The sequence below is a fragment of the Cyprinus carpio genome, chromosome A5 (assembly GCF_018340385.1).
Source record: "Cyprinus carpio isolate SPL01 chromosome A5, ASM1834038v1, whole genome shotgun sequence".
Classification (NCBI taxonomy): domain Eukaryota; kingdom Metazoa; phylum Chordata; class Actinopteri; order Cypriniformes; family Cyprinidae; genus Cyprinus; species Cyprinus carpio.
The window spans coordinates 2,586,029-2,608,381 of record NC_056576.1 but is presented as its reverse complement, the minus strand read 5'-3'; the positions used below and the strand labels follow the sequence as shown (position 1 = coordinate 2,608,381).

The window sequence follows — 22,353 nt, the reverse complement described above, 5'->3', positions numbered from 1 at the left end:
CAATTCTGACTTTACATCACACAATTCTGAATTTAAATATCGCAATTCTGACTTTACATCTCGCAATTCTGACTTTACATCACACAATTCTGAATTTACATCACAAAATTCTGAATTTACATCTCGCAATTCTGACTTTACATCACACAATTCTGAATTTACATTTCGCAATTCTGAATTTACATCACGCAATTCTGATTTTACATCTCGCAATTCTGAATTTACATCACAAAATTCTGAATTTACATCTCGCAATTCTGACTTTACATCACGCAATTCTGAATTTACATTTCGCAATTCTGACTTTACATCACACAATTCTGAATTTACATCTCATTATTCTGAATATAGATCTCACAATTCTGACTTTACATCACGCAATTCTGACTTTACATCTCGCAATTCTGAATTTAGATCTGGCAATTCTGACTTTACATCTCACAATTCTGACTTTTTACATCATGCTATTCTGACTTTACATCACGCAATTCTGACTTTACATCACGCAATTCTGACTTTACATCACGCTATTCTGACTTTACATCACGCTATTCTGACTTTACATCACGCAATTCTGACTTTACATCACACAATTCTGAATTTACATCTCATTTTTCTGAATATAGATCTCACAATTCTGACTTTACATCACGCAATTCTGACTTTACATCTCGCAATTCTGACTTTACATCATGCAATTCTGACTTTACATCTCATTTTTCTGAATATAGATCTCACAATTCTGACTTTTACATAACGCAATTCTGACTTTAGATCTCGCAATTCTGACTTTACATCTCGCAATTCTGAATTTAGATCTTGCAATTCTGACTTTACATCTCGCAATTCTGACTTTACATCTCGCAATTCTGAATTTACATCACGCAATTCTGACTTTACATCTCGCAATTCTGACTTTACATCATGCAATTCTGACTTTACATCTCGCAATTCTGACTTTACATCTCGCAATTCTGAATTTAGATCTCGCAATTCTGAATTTACATCACGCAATTCTGACTTTACATCACGCAATTCTGAGTTTACATCTCGCAATTCTGAGTTTACATCTCGCAATTCTGACTTTAGATCTCGCAATTCTGACTTTTACATCTCGCAATTCTGACTTAGATCTCGCAATTCTGAATTTAGATCTCGCAATTCTGAATTTACATCACGCAATTCTGACTTTACATCACGCAATACTGAATTTACATCACGCAATTCTGACGTTACATCACGCTATTCTGACTTTACATCACGCTATTCTGACTTTACATCATGATATTCTGAATTTACATCTCATTTTTCTGAATATAGATCTCACAATTCTGACTTTACATCACGCAATTCTGAGTTTACATCTCGCAAATTCTGACTTTACATCACACAATTCTGAATTTACATCTCATTTTTCTGAATATAGATCTCACAATTCTGACTTTACATCACGCAATTCTGACTTAAGATCTCGCAATTCTGACTTTACATCACACAATTCTGAATTTACATCTCATTTTTCTGAATATAGATCTCACAATTCTGACTTTACATCACGCAATTCTGACTTTACATCTCGCAATTCTGACTTTACATCTCGCAATTCTGAATTTAGATCTTGCAATTCTGACTTTACATCACGCAATTCTGAGTTTACATCTCGCAATTCTGAGTTTACATCTCGCAATTCTGACTTTAGATCTCGCAATTCTGAATTTAGATCTGGCAATTCTGACTTTACATCTCACAATTCTGACTTTACATCTCGCAATTCTAACTTTACATCATGCAATTCTGACTTTACATCACGCAATTCTGACTTTACATCACGCTATTCTGACTTTACATCACGCTATTCTGACTTTACATCACACTATTCTGACTTTACATCATGCAATTCTGACTTTTAGATCTCGCAATTCTGATGTTTACATCATGATATTCTGAATTTAGATCTTGCAATTCTGAATTTAGTTCTCGCAGTTCTGAATTTACATCACGCAATTCTGAATTTACATTATGATATTATATCTCACAATTCTGAATTTATATCTTGCAATTTTGACTTTACAGTATGTAATTTTTTTAATCTATATTTTTGGGTGAAGTATGACATGAATACTTAAGTTGCTGTTCAGGTGTGACAGTCACAGGTGAGTGGTGGATCACCTCGACTCTCTCCTCGCGCAGGTGTGTTCTCTGGGCCAGCTGCTCGCGGGTGTGGATGTCTGGATACTGGTTCTGTCTGAACAGATCCTCCAGAGCGTCCAGCTGCTCTTCTGTGAAGATGGTGCGATGACGCCGAACCCTCCTCTGAACATGACTGAAGCTTTCCCTGCCGTGAGCTTCTGCGGCGGAGTACGGCTCTGCAAACATCTGCTTACCCCAAACTACATGACAGGCTGGCAGCAACAAAAAACCACAAAGATCATCATCAGCCTAAGATAAGATTAAATGGGGAGAATATAATCAAACAGGTCATATTCCACCCAAAAATCAAACAGCATTATTTTCATCAAAATTAAGCAAATTTACAACTAAAATAGATATAATAATAATGAACTAAAAAAAAAATAATAAAAAAAAACCTGTTTACAAAAACTTAAATATAAAAATTCAATAAAATATATTTTTTCAATTTTAACTACAACATTCAGCTATGTATAAATAAAAATTAAATAAATATATAGACATATAAAACAAAATCTACTAAAAATGACACAATAACACACAACAAAATGAAAACTGCAAATTAACAAATAAAACTGATTAAAAATGTTAATGAAAACTCAATAATAAATATCTCAATACTAAAATAACACTGAACATAAAAAAAAAAAATTTAAGTTGCGTGAAATTAAATAAACATGAACAGAAATAACATAAAATGCATTATTTTTAAATTCTATTTTAGGTAGTTGCCAAGGAAACATTTCTGATTTTCATTTACTTCAACTTGATGTACTAAAATAACTAAAATTACAATCTAAATTAATAAAAGCTAGACATATATATAAATGATTATTGATGAAAAGAACGAAAAAATACTAAAACTTTAACTAAAATGAAATGTAAAATGTAAAATAATAGTTCTAAATGTTAATAAACAATATAATAATATCTCAATAACACTAAAATAACACTGATTTACACTACAGATTCATTAAAGAGAAATATAAAAATCTTGTCGTGTATAAACCCAATAATATATATAATATGATATAAAAAATCATTCTTCACATTTGTTTTCAAGTGTTATAGTGGTTGTGTTACATTTCCTTTATGCTTACATGAAAATATTTGTATACTATTATCTTTGCTGTATCACTCTGAAGAGAATGACAGGTGAAAACAGAGCAAAAAGTGACCATCATTAAAACAGTGCCAAACATTTTTGAGATCTGTGTGTTTCCTCAAAGATCAGGCTCTTTCTCTGAATCAGGAGTCATTAGTGATTGTGTGAGATTGATCTGACTGAAGGAGTGAAAGCTCTCTTACTGGCAGCTGTGTGCAGAATCTCTCCGCAGTGTGAACAGAGAAGCAGCAGGTCGACCTGAGGTCCGTCTGATTCATCGATTCAGGGGCCGGTTTCTCCTCGCAGGGCCCCGGGGCCGAGGGCTTCTCCAAGCCCAGGATCTTGTTGTCGTCTGCGCTCAGAATGCGGTCGATAGTGAAGGCAGAGCTCTTCTTGTCCATGGCATTCGTAGCTGGTTCTGAGCCAGAATGCGGTCGGGTTCAGAGCAGAACGTGTTCATATAGAGCCGGATCGCTCTGCTGTCTGTGTCAAACCCCCATTTACCAAATAGATTAAAAGCAAGGAGACAAAACGTAATCCCTCTATACAGCCCAGAGAAAAAATGTATAAAGTGGCTGAGAAATCCCAGCTAATCTGGGCAGTTTTGTGAAGGTGTTAGTGAGCGCTGGAGATGGAGGTAATCTGGCTTTAGCTGACAAGAAATCAGATTTCACTGTATCAAAATGAGATGTACAGAAAAGCCTCATTGTTGTGCTGGAAGATAAATGCACGGCATTATGTGCTTTGATTCTGCTGGATGCGACGGAGAGCATGAAGGTCTCCGAGAGGATCGGCTTTGGCTTCAGCATTTGCATGAGATTTCCTTCATATCACACCTGTTTAACCTCCAGATCCAAGCATTCACACTGATCCTGTGCTTCCTTTTCTTAATTATTATTTATTTATTGCAGATTGTTCAACACAAGACAGGGAACATCTATAAACGTAAGACACAACCACCAGGATGAACACAAAATAAATATGTATATTAAATAAATAAATTCAGTTAATAAAAAAAATAAATTCATTTAAATGATTAATTAAAATAATAAATATTTTGACATAGAAAACAATAAAACAAGTATAAAATGAAAAAAAAACTGATTCAAAATATTAATAAAAATATAATATCAGTGATACTAAAATAACACTGAACCTATAAAACATTTTTGTTACTTGAAATAAACATTAACTGAAATAAAATAAAATGCAAGAACTTTTTTGTTTTATTTGAGCTAGTTATTTTCAACTAAAATAACTAAAACTAAAACTGAAATAATAATTAATAAATGCTATAGACAAAATCTAAAAAATAATTAAAACTGACAAAACACACAAGAGAATTACTAAAACTAACTACAATTCAAATTAAAATCATAAATATAATAATTCAAAATATTAATAAATATATATATATATCTCTAAGTAACACTGATTTACTCCACAAATTATATTTTAAAAAATTGTTATGCGAAAAACTATTTACTTTATGCTTATTTTCATTAAAAAACATAAAACAAGTTTCAGACTTAATATGTTTTTTAAGTTAAATTAAGTAAGGCTCTGAAATATTTTCACAAACTCACACAAAAATATACTAAATGAGGGCTGACTTTTTTTTTTTTATGAATATACCCAGCAATAAAACCAAGTTTTGAACATCGAAGAAAAATCACACGTCATATCAAGAGGATATCTTAGCAATATCTTTCTTTTTTATTGCTTAAAAGTGTTTTAGGAATCATCATATTTAGTTTTGGGGTGAATTTAGGAAAAGCACTGTTTAATAATTAAACACGAGCACAAATGTTCTGATATTTGCTTGGTCGGTTTCTATAAATTCAATCCAGATTCAACTCATTCTGCCAGAACATGTTTTATATTTATAGGTTATGGTTCTAAAAATCAAGCTATATCTTAATTTCATATGTGAACAGCAGAAACACTCTTATCACTGAAAAAGGCCACGCTATTGTCAAGCTCCATTCATTCTCAACAAATCCCTCGTAATCATACACGTCCGTATACGCGCTTTTTTCATCCAGGAATTAATGGATTTTTAAAATCTGTTTTAAGCCACACAGATAAGCAGAATCCAAACCAGAATACAAATAAACAGTGTCTGTCTGCTGACTGAGAGCCATGTGCTCCACGAGCTCCAGATTCTGCGTTTCAGTGTCATGCTGATCGATTGAAAGACTTTCTGCCTCTCAGAAATCTGTTACTACTTACAATCTACACGTTTTTCTCCATTTCTGTGTTGTTTCTTCACAGTTATGGATGAATATGAAGGTTAAAAGGGCCTAGAGGAGATGTTTGTGCACCAGTAAACACCACAGAAACTTCTGTTCACCACAACATTTCTGCTTTAAGACATTAAGCCAAGAAAACAGCATTCATGAAGTGAAGCATCACTGACACGCTGCTTGATCAATGTCCACATGCGCTCAAATATATTAAAAATAATCCTCCAACTTACATTTGTGCTCACATTTATTTCACCTGAGATCATTAAAACAATATCAGGGAGCTTCGCTCTGAAAAATAAAGCTTCTTTATTGGCATTGATGGCTCCATGAAGAACATCCTTGGAAACTTTCCATTGGTTCTTTATAATGGAAAAAGATTCTTAATTAAAATAATCAAATGTTCTTCACACCACACACAACACACACACAAAACAGGTTATTTTAAGAACTGACCACTGAAAGCTTCGTCGAGGAAACCAGATGTGAAAAAAGAAAAAACACATTTGGAGCATTTATTTTGAAGAGTGTTCTTATTAATCACTGAAAGAAAAAGACGGCGGGAATCTTCAGCCATTCATCTGGACTTACATTTACAATGCATTAAGCAGCAGATTGCAGCAAGATAATTAGTGATATTTTACAAAACAGGGATGTCTGCAGCAGTAAATAAACCAGCGAGGGCATTTATTTGAGCACAAACTGAGATATTCACAGACATTCACAAGCATCTTTTATTCTGAGAGACGCAGAGAAGTGTTTCAGGACCGATCCTCAGCCTCCTGTACTTCAGTGTCACTGATCATCAACTCAGTTCTGGCTTTCTGCAGAATTCTCATGTTTCCGTGTTATTGTTAGTTCTGGTGTCTTTGTTCTGATTATCAGAGAGTCACTTTTCCTCGAGTTCATGCTTTTATGAATCAAAACAACAACAGACCGCTTCATTTAGTCACCGCCAAACATTATATTTATGCTTTATCTGGACTTCTCATGAAAATCCTCCAGTAAGTGGCAGTCTGCACCAAAACATTTAACGCTGAAAATATGCTTTTTGAAAAAAATGACTGATAATATGAAGACATGTTCTGTATCAGTTCTTCAGGTGGTTTCACTGAATGTGTTTGGAGTCAGAAGCGATGAATCCTGTCCGGGACACAGTTACCATGTTTGACTGCTTACTGTCTCTTACAGTGTGAGATTTGGGTCTTTTGCACCAATTAATAACTCCTCAAAGCTGAACAGAAGGAGAAGCCAATTATTCCATCGTTCACACCGAGACACAAACAGAAACAGAGCAACTCTTTTCTGAAACGTGGTAAAAAACGAGTGTTCAGTGCTCCTTGAACTCTGCGTCAAACATGATCTGCTGGATCTGCATCTTGACGGCGGCTCTCTTCTGCGGCGTCAGTCTTTTGAGGGCAGGGACGTAGCTCAAGAGGAACAGCTCGTCCTCGTCGAACGCTCGCTCGCGCTCTTTCTCGCAGCTCTTCAGCGCCTCGTTCTCCTCCAGCTTCCCGTTGAGGTTGCAGGCGGCGGCGGGCGGCGTGGTGCTGGTGGGTGACGGTCGGTCAGCGGCGCTGGAGTCGGAAGCGGACGCCTGCAGGGGCAGACCGGCGAGCAGCAGCTGGGTCAGCGGCGGCACCGGTTTGACCGGCGGCAGCTGAGTGACGATGGACAGCGGCAGCTGTGACAAGGGCTTGAGCTGCTGCTTGGACTCCTTCTCTTTCTCCGGGCCGGGCTTTGACTCGGCGCCGCTGGAGTCGTCGGGCGAGTCGTCCAGCTCCTCCGGAGCCTCGGCTTCACCGGGACGCTTCCTCTTCCTGATGTGAGCGTCCAGAAAGGCCAGGGTTTCTCTGTGCGGCCAGTAATGCAGGCGCCGGCCGCCCTCCTCCTTCCTCAGCTGGCACAGCCTCCTCTCTCGGATGTATCTGTCCCTGATGGTCTTCCATCTGCGCTTGCACTCCAGCACTGCAGACGCAAACACAGTCAGATCAGAGAGACCTGCGCCTGAAGCTGACACACACTCTTTCAAACATTTCTCTGATCAGAAACAATCACACACTAAACCAGAGTTATCACTGAAAGACTGCGCTGGTGTTTAGCTGAACTACTGTTGTTTCTTGTGTAATAAGAAGATGTTACATTGTTGTAAATGATGTATCGAAATCATATTGTTTATGAATATTGCTGCTGAGTTGGCTGAAAAACATAAATAAATAAACTGGTCAGAGACAGTGTACTGCTGAGACAACGACTCTGTAGTCTTCACTTGAGGTGTTTTCTGTTATTTGGTGATGTGTATTATATGCAAGCGATCAGATGAGCGCGGAATATGAACGCGACGCGCGCGCGCTACAGAAAACCAGTGCAGCGCGCGTCTGAATCTGCATGAATATGATATCTGCAATCATCAGTAAGCTGTAGATTGACTCTGATCTGGTGATATCTCTGTCTCTGATTCTTTTGATCTCGCAGCATCATGACGCTTCACTCGCGTGCTGAAGCAGACTTTATTCAGTCGCGCCGCACGCGTTCAGAAAGCACGCGCTTTTATAAAAAGTTGAAATCTTGATCAAACATCACTTCAGGAACTCAAGACCGCGTCCGGAATGAATCCCTGTAACTTCATGATATCGTGCATCATTTAAAGCGCGTCAAATCACAACGCGCCCGTTCTTATCAACGATCCGGACGCGTGTATGTCGCGTCGCGTCGCTCGCGGTATATACGCTGTGGAATTTCATCAAAGTCTGCACAACAGAAACACTTTACAGTCAGACGCTTGGCGTGGAACGCGCGCGTGATGTTGACGCACTGACCGGAGAGCCCGACGCACGCGGCGACCTCCCTCCACGCCTTCACCCTCCGCTCCGAGCTGCGATAATCGTGCAGCGACGCGTTATAAAGCACCGGGTACGCGTGCACCGTCTGGATGAGTTTCTCCGTCACGGCCATTGAGTTTATTGACTCGCTGCTGAGACGCGTCGAACGGAATCACACACGCTCGCGTCAAAAGTGCGCGACACGTCATGGCGGGATTCTGGACCAATCAGATTTCACTGTGGGAGGGACTAAACGGAGCGTCGCGTCACAAATAGAAACGACAAGCGTCAGTCAAAAGAACGCGGTTCATGCGTCAACGCTGCTGACAATAATAATAATAATATTATAGCAAAATAATAATATTCAGATATCTCAGGTCAGTTTTAAAGAGTTAAATAATAACACACATTAGGATCTTACACAGAACGCGTGTGATTTAAGCAATTTAATTTAATAGCATAGTTTTTTATTCATATAATTTATTGTACATCTGCAAGATGTATTTTTACCGTGTTTGCTCATCTGCAATACATCAATAGGATGTTTCCTATCAAAAGTCAAATAGACGATTAGCAGATGTCTTTAAGATGTCTATGATTAGGAATGAATGTAAAAATGACATCTTAGAGACGTCTGTCAGAGGTTTGTACACAGCAGATGCTTCTAAAACGAAGCGAAGCGTGTGTAATTTCTCAGATAACAGGCTAAATAATATAAAAACATTGTTTGCAAACAGAATATTAAGCTTTCATACATCATAAAACCACTTATAAGCATCAGTAGATTGTGAAGATGCCTTTTAAAATATCTTCAGAATCAATGAATGATCAAATCAGCTCGAGCTGCATCTGATTTATAGGAAACTTTTATCTTCCACTATTATTCCGCTTCCAAACTCTGATCTACCAATCGGTTTGCGATGCGCGAGTCGCGCGTTTCTGACGCGACCGTGCAGTTCCGGCAATACGATCTGAAGAACGCGTCTTCTCCGCGGCTCTCTGAACGCGATGGCGGAGACGGAGAAACTCATCCAGACTGTGCACGCGCACCCCGCTGCTTCATGACGCGTCGCTGCACGATTATCGCAGGTCGGAGCGGAGCGTGAAGGCGTGGAGGGAGGTCGCCGCGTGCGTCGGGCTCTCCGGTCAGTGCGTCAACAACAGCGCGCGCGGACTCTACATTATATCCTCAGTTTACACTGCCAGCGTAGCGTGCTTCGTGCACGTAATTACTGCGTAAAATGATATTCATCTTAAGTTCATGCATAGCTAATATTAGGTGTTAAACAAAGACGGTTTTCACAGTCAACCTTTCAGTGATCAGAGCCTAAAACCAAAGCGTTTTAAGAATCTAAAGAACGCGTTTCCATTATCAGAATCAGAATCAGAAAGAGCTTTATTGCCAAGTATGCTTGGATATTATAAAGCTATTATAAAGACTCTTGTGCAATGGAAAGACTCCATGGATGTTAAAGGTTTTTGCCAGTGAAAATATTTTATTTTTAAGAGTCTGTGCACATAGGGCTGTTTGGCCTTAATTAAAAACTAATATCAGGGTACACTGAAAAAATGTTGTTGAAACAATTTTCCCTTGAATTTCACACATAATTACAAAGAAATGTCATGTAGCATTAAAATGTGAAAAACAAGTGGAAAAACTGGAATGGAATTTTCTAATACTCTTTGATTTTGACTATTTTAGATAACTGTTTGAAGAATAAACAGCTTTATCATTTTATAGTATCATTTTCCCTGCAGTGGTGGAATGCAAGCTGAGGAAGGAGGAGGACCTGCATTACTGGCCGCACAGAGAAACCCTGGCCTTTCTGGACGCTCACATCAGGAAGAGGAAGAGGAAGCGTCCCAGTGAAGCTGAGGCTCCGGAGGACCAAACACACATGAGAACACCGTCCGCCGCTGCCAGCAACCTCAAAGCCGAGCGAGCGTTCGACGAGGACGAGCTGTTCCTCTTGAGCTACGTCCCTGCCCTCAAAAGACTGACGCCGCAGAAGAGAGCCGCCGTCAAGATGCAGATCCAGCAGATCATGTTTGACGCAGAGTTCAAGGAGCACTGAACAGAGATGGAAGTCCTCTCAAATATTTTTTGCATGTTTTATAATTAAATTATATAAAAGATGTTGTATTTCTGTATATGTTGCATTGCAACAACTTACAAAGTCAATGTTTTCTATGTGTAACATTCCCTTTTATCTGAATGTTTAAAGCTGATGTCCAGGTTTTGGTAGTTTAAAAGTCTTTTCTTTGTAAAATGACACTATTGAGAATGTATTTGGTGCATTTAATGTAGCTGTGCTAATCTTGTGTGTAACAGGGTTGGAGAGGGCGACAGGCTTCATGAATGACAACAGCTTCTCATATTAGATAATTAGACACCTAGTCAAGTAATCAAATGAATATTTGTTAACCAGGCCTTTACCTCGGAGCATGTATATTCATGTCCTTGCAATGCTACATTAATAGTTCATCAACAAGATTAAAAAAAAAGTTTAATCGTTTAGCTAAAGAAGTTATCATGTCTAAAACGGATGATTAATTTTAGCAGGAACACAATATTTACTTACCTGTTACTTAATACATGAACATAAGATATAACACAACACAAGACATAATTACACTTATACCCCATTCCTGAATGTACAGATGTCCCCCTCAGCAGTAAAAACTGTTTGTTCAGTCAAATGAACCTGCGACAGCTGAAATATTGGCGGCCTAATAAAAGAGAACTGTGTGATTATTCAATGTCACCCTTAATTAATTCCTCATTTTATCATGGCTGATATCTTCAGAACACATGAATATTAAATAAACCCTGCTGTCTGTTCTTTGACTATAGATCTGAATGTAGAACAGTTTGACTCACAGCAAACGCATGTAAAGGTCTTCCAGCACAAATGTGTTAACATTCATTAGGAAGTAATATTTAACATTAAAATAACTTACAGTAAGTAACTAAAATAACCTAACCCATACTTTTTGATATATTTGAGAAGGGACTCCATAACCCTTTACTGAATAAAACAAGAACAAAATAACCGATTTGATGTTAAAAGAAATAAAATTTTAACACCTACGCAGCCTAACCTAAACCTTACCTAAACTAAACTAACCTAAACAAAACTAAACTAAATCTAACCTAACCTAACCTAACCTAACCTAACCTAACCTAACCTAAACCTTACCTAACCTAAACCTTACCCTAACCTAAACTAAACTAACCTAAACCTTACCTAACCTAAATTTACTAAACCAACCTAAACCTAACCTAACCTAACCTAACCTACCTTAAACCTAACCTTAATCTAATGTCAGAAACATTTGCATCGGCGGGGGGGGCAAAAATTTCTAGTTTAACCAATGGTGTGCGTTGGAGGCGTGGCTACATCCAACAATGTTTGAACGCACTGCGTGAGGCCGCTTCATCATCATCATCATCACAGTGAAGAAGTTTGTCTTCACCATCAAATAAAATTCATTTTGAAATTGGAATGTTCGCCACTTGCTTAAAAGACGTTAGTGAGTTTTAATGTACTGTATGAAAACTAGAATAATTATAGGCAGCACTGTTTTTACATTGTGGGGAAATGTTTCACCCGGCAATAGCACTAACTAAACACGAAACAATCTTTATGTAATTCAGTTTTTGGCTGCATAACTTTCACTCTTCTTGAATCTTAATAACGTTTTGATGTTGTTTAGGAGCGTTCTGTGTCCTAATGTGTGTAATATTTTGGCGGTTTTACTCTTGCAGAAAAACTGACCTAAGACTTGTAAAACTCTGCCAGAGAAAAAAAGTCTCTGAATATTATTATTTTGCTATAATAATATTTTATTATTATTATTGTCAGCAGCGTTACAACGCATGAACCGCGTTCTTTTGACTGACGCTTGTCGTTTCTATTTTGTGACGCTAGTGACGCTCCGTTTAGTCCCTCCCACAGTGAAATCTGATTGGTCTAGAATCCCGCCATGACGTGTCGCGCACTTTTGACGCGAGCGTGTGTGATTCCGGGAGCGCGTTCCGTTCGACGCGTCTCAGCAGCGAGTCAATAAACTCAATGGCCGTGACGGAGAAACTCATCCAGACGGTGCACGCGTACCCGGTGCTCTATAACGCGTCGCTGCACGATTATCGCAGCTCGGAGCGGAGGGTGAAGGCGTGGAGGGAGGTCGCCGCGTGCGTCGGGCTCTCCGGTCAGTGCGTCAACATCTCGCGCGCGTCCCACGCCAAGCGTCTGACTGTAAAGTGTTTCTGTTGTGCAGACTTTGATGAAATTCCACAGCGTATATACCGCGAGCGACGCGACGCGACATGCACGCGTCCGGATCGTTGATTAGAACGGGCGCGTCGTGATTTGACGCGCTTTAAATGATGCACGATATCATGAAGTTACAGGGATTCATTCCGGACGCGGTCTTGAGTTCCTGAAGTGATGTTTGATCAAGATTTCAACTTTTTATAAAAGCGCGTGCTTTCTGAACGCGTGCGGCGCGACTGAATAAAGTCTGCTTCAGCACGCGAGTGAACCGTTATGATGCTGCGAGATCAAAGAATCAGAGACAGAGATATCACCAGATCAGAGTCAATCTACAGCTTACTGATGATGCAGATATCATATTCATGCAGATTCAGACGCGCGCTGCACTGGTTTTCTGTAGCGCGCGCGCGTCGCGTTCATATTCCGCGCTCATCTGATCGCCTGCATATAATACACATCATCAAATAACAGAAAACACCTCAAGTGAAGACTACAGAGTCGTTGTCTCAGCAGTACACTGTCTCTGACCAGTTTATTTATTTATGTTTTCAGCCAAATCAGCAGCAATATTCATAAACAATATGATTTCGATACATCATTTACAACAATGTAACATCTTCTTATTACACAAGAAACAACAGTAGTTCAGCTAAACACCAGCGCAGTCTTTCAGTGATAACTCTGGTTTAGTGTGTGATTGTTTCTGATCAGAGAAATGTTTGAGAGAGTGTGTGTGTCAGCTTCAGGCGCAGGTCTCTCTGATCTGACTGTGTTTGCGTCTGCAGTGCTGGAGTGCAAGCGCAGATGGAAGACCATCAGGGACAGATACATCCGAGAGAGGAGGCTGTGCCAGCTGAGGAAGGAGGAGGGCGGCCGGCGCCTGCATTACTGGCCGCACAGAGAAACCCTGGCCTTTCTGGACGCTCACATCAGGAAGAGGAAGCGTCCCGGTGAAGCCGAGGCTCCGGAGGAGCTGGACGACTCGCCCGACGACTCCAGCGGCGCCGAGTCAAAGCCCGGCCCGGAGAAAGAGAAGGAGTCCAAGCAGCAGCTCAAGCCCTTGTCACAGCTGCCGCTGTCCATCGTCACTCAGCTGCCGCCGGTCAAACCGGTGCCGCCGCTGACCCAGCTGCTGCTCGCCGGTCTGCCCCTGCAGGCGTCCGCTTCGACTCCAGCGCCGCTGACCGTCACCACCAGCACCACGCCGCCCGCCGCCGCCTGCAACCTCAACGGGAAGCTGGAGGAGAACGAGGCGCTGAAGAGCTGCGAGAAAGAGCGCGAGCGAGCGTTCGACGAGGACGAGCTGTTCCTCTTGAGCTACGTCCCTGCCCTCAAAAGACTGACGCCGCAGAAGAGAGCCGCCGTCAAGATGCAGATCCAGCAGATCATGTTTGACGCAGAGTTCAAGGAGCACTGAACACTCGTTTTTTACCACGTTTCAGAAAAGAGTTGCTCTGTTTCTGTTTGTGTCTCGGTGTGAATGATGGAATAATTGGTTTCTCCTTCTGTTCAGCTTTGAGGAGTTATTAATTGGTGCAAAAGACCCAAATCTCACACTGTAAGACACAGTAAGCAGTCAAACATGGTAACTGTGTGTCCGGACAGGATTCATCACTTCTGACTCCAAACACAATTCAGTGAAAACACCTGAAGAACTGATACAGAACATGTCTTCATATTATCAGTCATTTTTTCAAAAAGCATATTTTCAGCGTTAAATGTTTTGGTGCAGACTGCCACTTACTGGAGGATTTTCATGAGAAGTCCAGATAAAGCATAAATATAATGTTTGGCGGTGACTAAATGAAGCGGTCTGTTGTTGTTTTGATTCATAAAAGCATGAACTCGAGGAAAAGTGACTCCGCTGATAATCAGAACAAAGACAGCAGAACTAACAATAACACGGAAACATGAGAATTCTGCAGAAAGCCAGAACTGAGTTGATGATCAGTGACAGCAATGCTACATTTCTTCAAATGCATTTCTAAAAATGTATTTTCAGCATTAAAGGTCTTGGTGCAAACTTCCAGTGAATGCATTCATTTCTTTTTAATTTTGCTGGATAATCATTAGAAGCCCAAACCGTTAAACAGAATGAAATGTTTGTCAATAGGAAGTATATTATTTAGGCATTCACCGAGTTCTGAGTGATATTATCAGGCACGGCAATCGAAGACAAATCCATTAATGATTTCGTCTGGAGAGAAATAAGACTCAAGTGTTTATTAAAATCATAACCGAACACTATTGCGATCTCTGAAGATTATCCTGATCGTACAGTTCGTCAGCGTTTAAGCAATAAGCAGCCAAAACATGACGAGGAGCGCCACGAACAGGAAGAGGCGGGACAGGAAGTGGTGCTCATCCGTGTGCTGAGGGGTTCCTGGAGCTGCTGCCGAGACACAAGCGTTTAACAGACTCCTTAATAAAGCATCATTCTTTTTATGGTTTCCAACATGTACAATCACAGATAAACACATCACAGTGAGGACTCTATGTATTTGAGTTAAAAGTGTCTCAATGCTGGATGGGTTTCAGCTTTTGTCTTCTCCAGATGTTCACTGATGGACTGATTAAAGTCACGATGAAACAAAAGTAGCGACAGATCTTTTCATCCGAGTGTAACGAGTTACATTTCTTTTCATTTGGTGAAAACATGATGTTTAGTGATACCACCCCGTCGTTTCTTAATGCACACACCTGGAGGCGGTCGTCCGTCACTGATATTAAACGCTGAAGCGAAGATCCCAAGAGGAAAAGCCCCGATCCCGAAAGACATCTGGAAGCCTCCATCGCCGAAGCCCAAGCCCTGAAACCCCTGCAAACACATCCACATGAAGAATCACAATCACCTGTTCAGTCATTACTTACTAAACAAATGTTTCTTGAGCAGCAAATCATCATATTAGAATGATTTCTGAAGATCATGTGACACTGAAGACTGGAGTAATGATGCTGAAAATACAGCTGCGCATCACAGAAATAAATTACAGTTTAACAGAGATTCACACAGAAAACAGCTGTTTTAAATTATAATAATATTTTATAATTATTACTGTATTTTTGATTAAATAAATACAGCCCTGCTGAGCAGAAGAGACTTTAAAACACATTCGAGCAGAATGTGACGCAATCTTCACGCTCAGATGCTGTCACTGAGCTCTTTCCAGCTTGTGTCCACAGAGACGGGCTTCATTAACCTGAATTACCTTCAGCACAGACCTCTGCTGCAGACATATATGCAGCATTACAAACGGTTCTGAGCTTTGATGGCATATATATTCCAAAAACTGGGAATCATCAGTTTTTTCTAATAAAAATAATGAAAATAAGAGAAATGATGAGCTGGACTCACGGCTGGGTTCTCCGGCTCTGGACGCTGTCCCTGCGGACGCCGAGGAGTTTCTCTCTCTGAAAACAGAAGCACTTTGTGTTTCATATTCCAGTCAGTCAAGCACTGCTGTGTAGATATCACATTCATTCATATAGCGCTTAAAATTATTTCAAATTATTAAACAGGGTTCATGTAGCTGCACAACACAAAGCACCTGGGGTCTTGCTGGCCGGTGCTGCCTCTGCCGTACAGCGGGATCACTTTATCTCGACTGATGCCGGCCTTACAAACCGGACACACCTGTCTGCTCGGCCTGGTTTCCAGCCACTGCGGACACACAGAGACACACGGTCAGGAGACTCGTCCAGCGGTCACGTGATCACGAGAGATTACCGAACACTCACCTGATGCAGACACGGCCAGCTGGACGGAGAGAGAAAACACAGCAGTTGTATAGCCGGTCAGCCCTTGACCAGAGACTGGTGTGTGTGTGTGAGAGGGTCTCACCAGAAGAGATGTCCACACAGACTGATGACGGCGTCTCTGGACGTGTCCAGACAGATGTTACACTCAAACGTGCTGCTGCTGCTCTCTCCGACCGCTGCTGAAGAAGCTGGACTCTCTGCGCTGGTCATCCTGCCCTCACCTCCAGGAGCTCAGCGTCTGCAGAACCTGCTCAGAGACACAGCAGAACTACATTAGCCATTACATGATGCACATGATGACACACACACACACACACACACAAATATACATACACACACACACACACACACAAATATACACACACACACACAAATATACACACACACACACACACAAAAATATAAATACACACACACACACACACACACAAAGATATATATATACACACACACAGATATATATATACACACACACACAGATATATATATACACACACACAGATATATATATACACACACACACACAGATATATATATACACACACACAGATATATATATATATACACACACACAGATATATATATACACACACACAGATATATATATACACACACATAGATATATATATACACACACATAGATATATATATACACACACATAGATATATATATACACACACATAGATATATATATACACACACATAGATATATATATACACACACATAGATATATATATATATATATATATATATATATATATATATATAAATATATATATATATATATATATATGCAGACATACACACATGCAGACAGCATATATGTCAGTAAATACAGATATTATATTATATTATATTATATTATATTATATTATATACATAGAGTCGAAGTGTTCCAGTCAAAACAACACACAGCCTGACGCTGCGAGCTGATTGGTTCGCTCATCTTACACTCGAACAGCTCAACTGTCCGTTAACTAATAACGCGATTATGTTTGTAATAAACAGAATTAAAGGCAGTACCTGAGGCGTCTCATTAAAGCGACTGTGCGGAGAGAAATCAAACCAAAGCCGCGGCTGCTTGCGTCAAGATTACTCAACCCGGAAGTTAAAGCCCACTGATGTCATACGCGTTAAGCCAATGGCGCTGCTCCATTCGACATGAGGCATACTTAATATTTAAGCGTTTATTTAAGAGATTGTCTACACAGAGATCCATTTGTATCTCAAGTACGAATCATTGGAAATTATACATATTAATGATAATTCATTAAAGTGCACAGAATGTCTTACGTAATGTCATACTTTTTTACAGAGTTGCAAAATTGTTTATTCCATACAATATACTTTTTTTCTGTAATGTTCTGGATGCTGTGTTCTCCATTTTTCTCTGTAGTGTCTAATGAATGCTCTGTAATGTTTTTTTTATTGGTGCGGAGATTATGGTGAAATAATAATAATAATAATAATAAAATATAACAATTGAAACACATGCAGCATTAAGATGTTTATAACTAAAATACATAGAGTCTATAATCCATAATAACACTTCCTCCAGTGAAAAAGTGTTCTGGTGTGAATCAGGAGAGAAATCTGCACAGATCAAGCAGCGTTTAAAAAACAGCTTTAAACAAATATGTGTCTGGATTTTGATGTGAGAGACAACAGGATTTGGACTTTTTTAATTGAGGTAGTTTTATTTTGTATTATATTTACTCTATGGAACACTTTTTAACTGGAGGAAGTGTTGGATTTGTTTCATCTTTTGTCTTCTCCAGATGTTCACTGATGGACTGGAGTGCTGTGGATTACTTGTGGATTATTGTGATGTTTTTATCAGCTGTTTGGACTCTCATTCTGACGGCACCCATTCACTGCAGAGCATCCATTGCTGAGACACTGATGCAGTGCTACATTTCTACAAACCTGATGAAGAAACAAACTCATCCTGATCTCTGATGAACTGAGGGTGAACACATTTTTAGGTGAACTATTCCTTTATGGCAGTACAAGTAATATCCATCAGTTTACTAGATCAAGTCCTCAGTATTACAGCTGAACCTGATCACAAACATGATTCAAGTCAAGTCAAGTCTGCTTTATTGTCAATTCTTCCACATGTACAGTACACACATACAGAGAATCGAAATTGCTTTACTCTCAGACCCCCGGTGCATACAGATAACACGAACAGTAGAGCCTAAAAACTAGATCAAATATAAAATATAAGATATAACTATACAATAAGGAAATGTAAAAAAGGCATAGTAAAAATAAAAATAAAGTTAAATAAAGCAGCGCAAGGCACATGGCAGATAGAGCGCAAACCAGTGAACAAACAGTGCAGGTAAAAAGATTTTTAGTGCATAAAAAAAAGAAGCTTATTCAGTCTGATTAAAGTGACAAGAGGGCTCAAGAGCACTAATTTATTAAACTGACTGATGAGGAGGTAGAATGACGTCAGTTCCATGTGAATGAGGTAGTGAGCAGACCAATGCTGCACAAAGTGACTGGTGCATGACATCGTATGTTAGTGGGAGGGGGGTGAAGGACCTGGGGATGTGGGATCTGGGGGGGGGGGTTCATAGTTCAGTGGTGCCTGGGGCAGAAGAGGGACGGGGGGGCAAGTTCGGCAGAGAGTTCAGCTTCCTGACAGCCTGATGGATGAAGCTGTCCTTCAGTCTGCTGGTCCTGGCCTGGAGACTCCGCAGTCTCCTCCCTGATGGCAGCAGACTGAAGAAGCTGTGTGACGGGTCACCTGCAATGCAAAGGGCTTTGTGAGTGAGACGGGTTCCATAAATGTCCTGGAGGGAGGGGAGAGAGACACCAATGATCTTCTCAGCTGCTCTCACTATGCGTTGAAGAGTCTTCCGGCAGGCGTTGCAGGCGCCATACCACACAGTGATGCAGCTGGTCAGAATGCTCTCGATGGTGCGCTCTGTAGAAGGTGTACATGATGGGGGCTGGGGCTCTGGCTCTCCTTAGTTTGTGGAGGAAGTAGAGACGCGCTGCTGTGATTTCTTGGCCAGTGCTGCGGTGTTGTCGGGTCCAGGAGAGGTCCTCTGTGATGTGGCACACCCAGGAACTTGGTGCTGCTCACTCTCTCCACAGTCGCACCGTTGATGGTCAGAGGAACATGCTGAGTGTGCGCTCTCCTGAAGTCAACAACAATCTCCTTCGTGTTCTCCATGTTCAGAGAGAGATTGTTGTCACTGCACCACCCGGCCAGGCGGCTCACCTCGCTCCTGTAGTTTGTCTCATCTCTGTTGCTGTTGAGACCCACCACAGTCGTGTCATCCGCAAACTTAATGAAGAGGTTGGAGTTGTGTGACGGTGTGCAGTCGTGGGTCAGCAGAGTGAAGAGGAGGGGGCTCAGCACACATCCTTGGGGGGCCCCAGTGTTCAGTGTGATGGTGCTGGATGTGTTGCTGCCGACACGTACTGCCTGAGGTCTTCCAGTCAGAAAGTCTAACAGCCTACTACTGGGAGAGGATGTGATTCATTGCTGTTTTGCACTCTTAAAATAGCATTCTCAGAACTACCTTCACTTTTCTCCATTATGTGTTCAGTAAGCTGGTGTTTAAGTGATTTTAGAGGATATACAGCTTGTCACAACCACATTTCACACCAACAAAGTGACAAAGTGAGTTTTTGGACTACATTTTCAACCTTAGACTTTATTGTTATGAATTCAGACTGTACAAGCTTCCATGGGTTTGATTGTGAGATGTGTTTTCAGTGAAGGGCCCCTGATCTGATGTTTAGTTCTCTAATACAGCGCGTGACTGAAGTGTGCAGCATCTTTCAGCACAGGCAGGATTACAGTAGGGGCGGGGCGTGCGTCTTTCGTGGGGGCGGGGCTTTCGGGTCAACGGAGGGTCGGGGCGTGCGGCTGTCATGGGGCGGGGCTTTCGGGTCAACGGAGGGGCGGGGCGTGCGGTTGCCAGGCGCTGGGTCACTCGTGTGGGAAGTGCTGAAATTTCAACGCGTCACAGCCGCGTTACACACGGATCACACGCAGATTCTGATCGCTGAGGAGCTCGCGGGAACGCTCGCGTCCGGTCCGGCTGTGAGCCGAGCACGAGTCCTCCGCTGGGTAACTCACTGTCACACTAACCCGGTAGCGAGCGTCACTCACGCGCCCGCATCGCAGGTCTCCGATATTAACCCTTCTGATCGATCACTCAATGATCATGGAGAGGAAGAGGACGGACTGTCCGGCGCTTCCACCCGGCTGGAAGAAGGAAGAAGTGATCCGGAAGTCCGGGCTGAGCGCTGGGAAGAGTGATGTGTATTATTACAGGTAAGTTTTTTTTTTATATATATATATTTCTATTTGTTCGTGTGTTTGTTTGAAGTGCGCGCGTCAAAGCGTTACATTGTATCCAGAAGAAGAGCTGAACTCGCTGGAGAGATACATTGTAACTTCTGCGTGACGTCACTGCGTTACAGTGCGCGCGCGCGTGTGTGTGCGTGTGATGAGCTTGAGCTTTTCCTCTGAGCTTCACCTGATGAGTCCTCAGCTTTACATTTTTTAAACAATTACTGCTCATTATTTATGAATAAACACACTCAGAATATATATTTGAAGCAATTGTTTTTAATTATTTATGAGTAAACAATCTCTTACATAAATGTTTAATTATTAATATAAGTACAGTTATGTGTGTTTGTTTTTATGTAAGAGAAGCGTTGTTTGTAATGACAGAAAATATGCCAATTATTGTTTTCCTGCAATGGGTGTTTATCTGAACCTGATAAAGCTGGGAGCCAGCAAACAATTTAATAAAAGCAAAAATGTACAATATTTTCACAGGATTTACTATGCAAATTTAAAAGCGGGTTGTTTTTATCAATGACACATTAAGGATTCAGTGCAAACACTTTAAAAATTGATTATTTTCGAAACTGTAAATAAAAAGATTATTTGTGTATATTTTACAAGAAAATACAATTTCAGTCTTTCTATTTCAAACTTTTTCAGTGTGTTGCTTGCCATTTATTTGTGAAATTTACTAGCAGTTTCAAAAGTGAAAATTGTTTCAAAATCAGTCTTACCAGGGTTAGGAATAAACTAAAACCACAAAAACATTTCTGCTATTTTAAATAAAATAAATGTTAACTAAAATAAAATAATATAACATATATTTATATAAAAATATATGAATAAAATATATAAAAAACTAGTTGCCAAGGCAAAATTTCTCATTTCAACTTGATGTACCAAAATAATTAAAACTGAGAAAACACTATTTAGACAAATGACAAAAAAACTCCAACAAAATTACTAAAAAAAGCTTTACATTAAAAAATGTAAAACATCAAGACAAACTGAAAACAGTGTTAAACACTATAAAAGTATCTCAGTGATCCTAAAATAACACAGATTTTAATATCTCCGATATCAGCAGATTTCTCCGAAGGCGAGTGCTGTTCCTGTTTGAACACGCTGAGGCCGTGACCTCGATGTCTGAGAGATTCAGTCTGTTAAAGTGAGTGAGAGACTTCATACGAGTGCACGAGCAGAAGTGTTCAGGTTTGGCTCTGATGAGGGGTTTCTGTGAGCTCACAGGTGTTCAGGTGTGGTTTGAGCTGGACTCGGTCTCTGAGGGACGTCACTCTCTGTTTGGTGTGTGTTTGTACAGAAGCGGTGCAGATCTGTAGTTCCGCTCTGATCGGTTTATTTCCAGGGGTCCTGGTTTATAAAACGAGTGATTCTGAGGAAGAAGTAGTCCCCTCTCTGTCGAAGCTGGTGGTTTTCAGCTGGAGTTAGCTGACGTTACACTGAGAGTCCACAGTCTGACTGGCTGACGTTATTCTGGAGCCAAACTGAAGTTAGTCAAATGAAAACTGAGTTTCACTTCTCAAATCCTCGAGCCAATCTTCTCGTCTTTATTCAGATGACTGGAGTGTGTTCGTATCTGATTTATTTTACATTTCTGAAAACATAAC

At 40.5% G+C, this 22,353-nt stretch overlaps 3 protein-coding genes and 1 pseudogene across 5 annotated transcripts; 2 read left to right on the top strand and 2 right to left on the bottom strand.

Annotated features, from left to right (window-relative positions):
- Positions 1 to 6,677: 6,677 nt before the first annotated feature.
- LOC109087465 lies at positions 6,678 to 8,535 on the bottom strand (the record flags this gene model as incomplete). Its single annotated transcript, XM_019101662.2, has 2 exons — positions 6,678 to 7,509; positions 8,361 to 8,535. Coding segments are annotated over 2 exons (813 nt in total), but the record flags the coding sequence as incomplete, so codon positions are not given.
- Positions 8,536 to 11,869: 3,334 nt separating this feature from the next.
- Positions 11,870 to 14,663, top strand: LOC109066190. Its single transcript, XM_042757227.1, has 3 exons — positions 11,870 to 11,897; positions 12,342 to 12,575; positions 13,426 to 14,663. The coding sequence occupies exons 1-3, from the start codon at positions 11,870 to 11,872 to the stop codon at positions 14,055 to 14,057; spliced, it is 894 nt and encodes a 297-aa protein (XP_042613161.1). The 3' UTR covers positions 14,058 to 14,663.
- Positions 14,664 to 14,670: 7 nt separating this feature from the next.
- Positions 14,671 to 17,573, bottom strand: LOC122142027 (E3 ubiquitin-protein ligase RNF185-like). Of its 3 annotated transcripts, none has more exons than XM_042751380.1 (7): positions 17,425 to 17,573; positions 16,482 to 16,646; positions 16,379 to 16,397; positions 16,189 to 16,301; positions 15,996 to 16,047; positions 15,341 to 15,458; positions 14,671 to 15,032 (listed from the first exon to the last, which is right to left on the bottom strand). In XM_042751380.1, the coding sequence occupies exons 2-7, from the start codon at positions 16,607 to 16,609 to the stop codon at positions 14,932 to 14,934; spliced, it is 531 nt and encodes a 176-aa protein (XP_042607314.1). In that variant the 5' UTR covers positions 16,610 to 16,646; positions 17,425 to 17,573; the 3' UTR covers positions 14,671 to 14,931. The 3 variants fall into 3 exon arrangements, with proteins under 3 accessions (XP_042607314.1, XP_042607300.1, XP_042607305.1); XM_042751366.1 differs by having other exon boundaries at positions 14,998 to 15,032; positions 15,996 to 16,051; XM_042751371.1 differs by having other exon boundaries at positions 15,011 to 15,029; positions 15,996 to 16,051.
- Positions 17,574 to 20,336: 2,763 nt separating this feature from the next.
- The window catches only part of LOC109065477, a 30,309-nt pseudogene continuing 28,292 nt past the window's right edge, over positions 20,337 to 22,353 (top strand).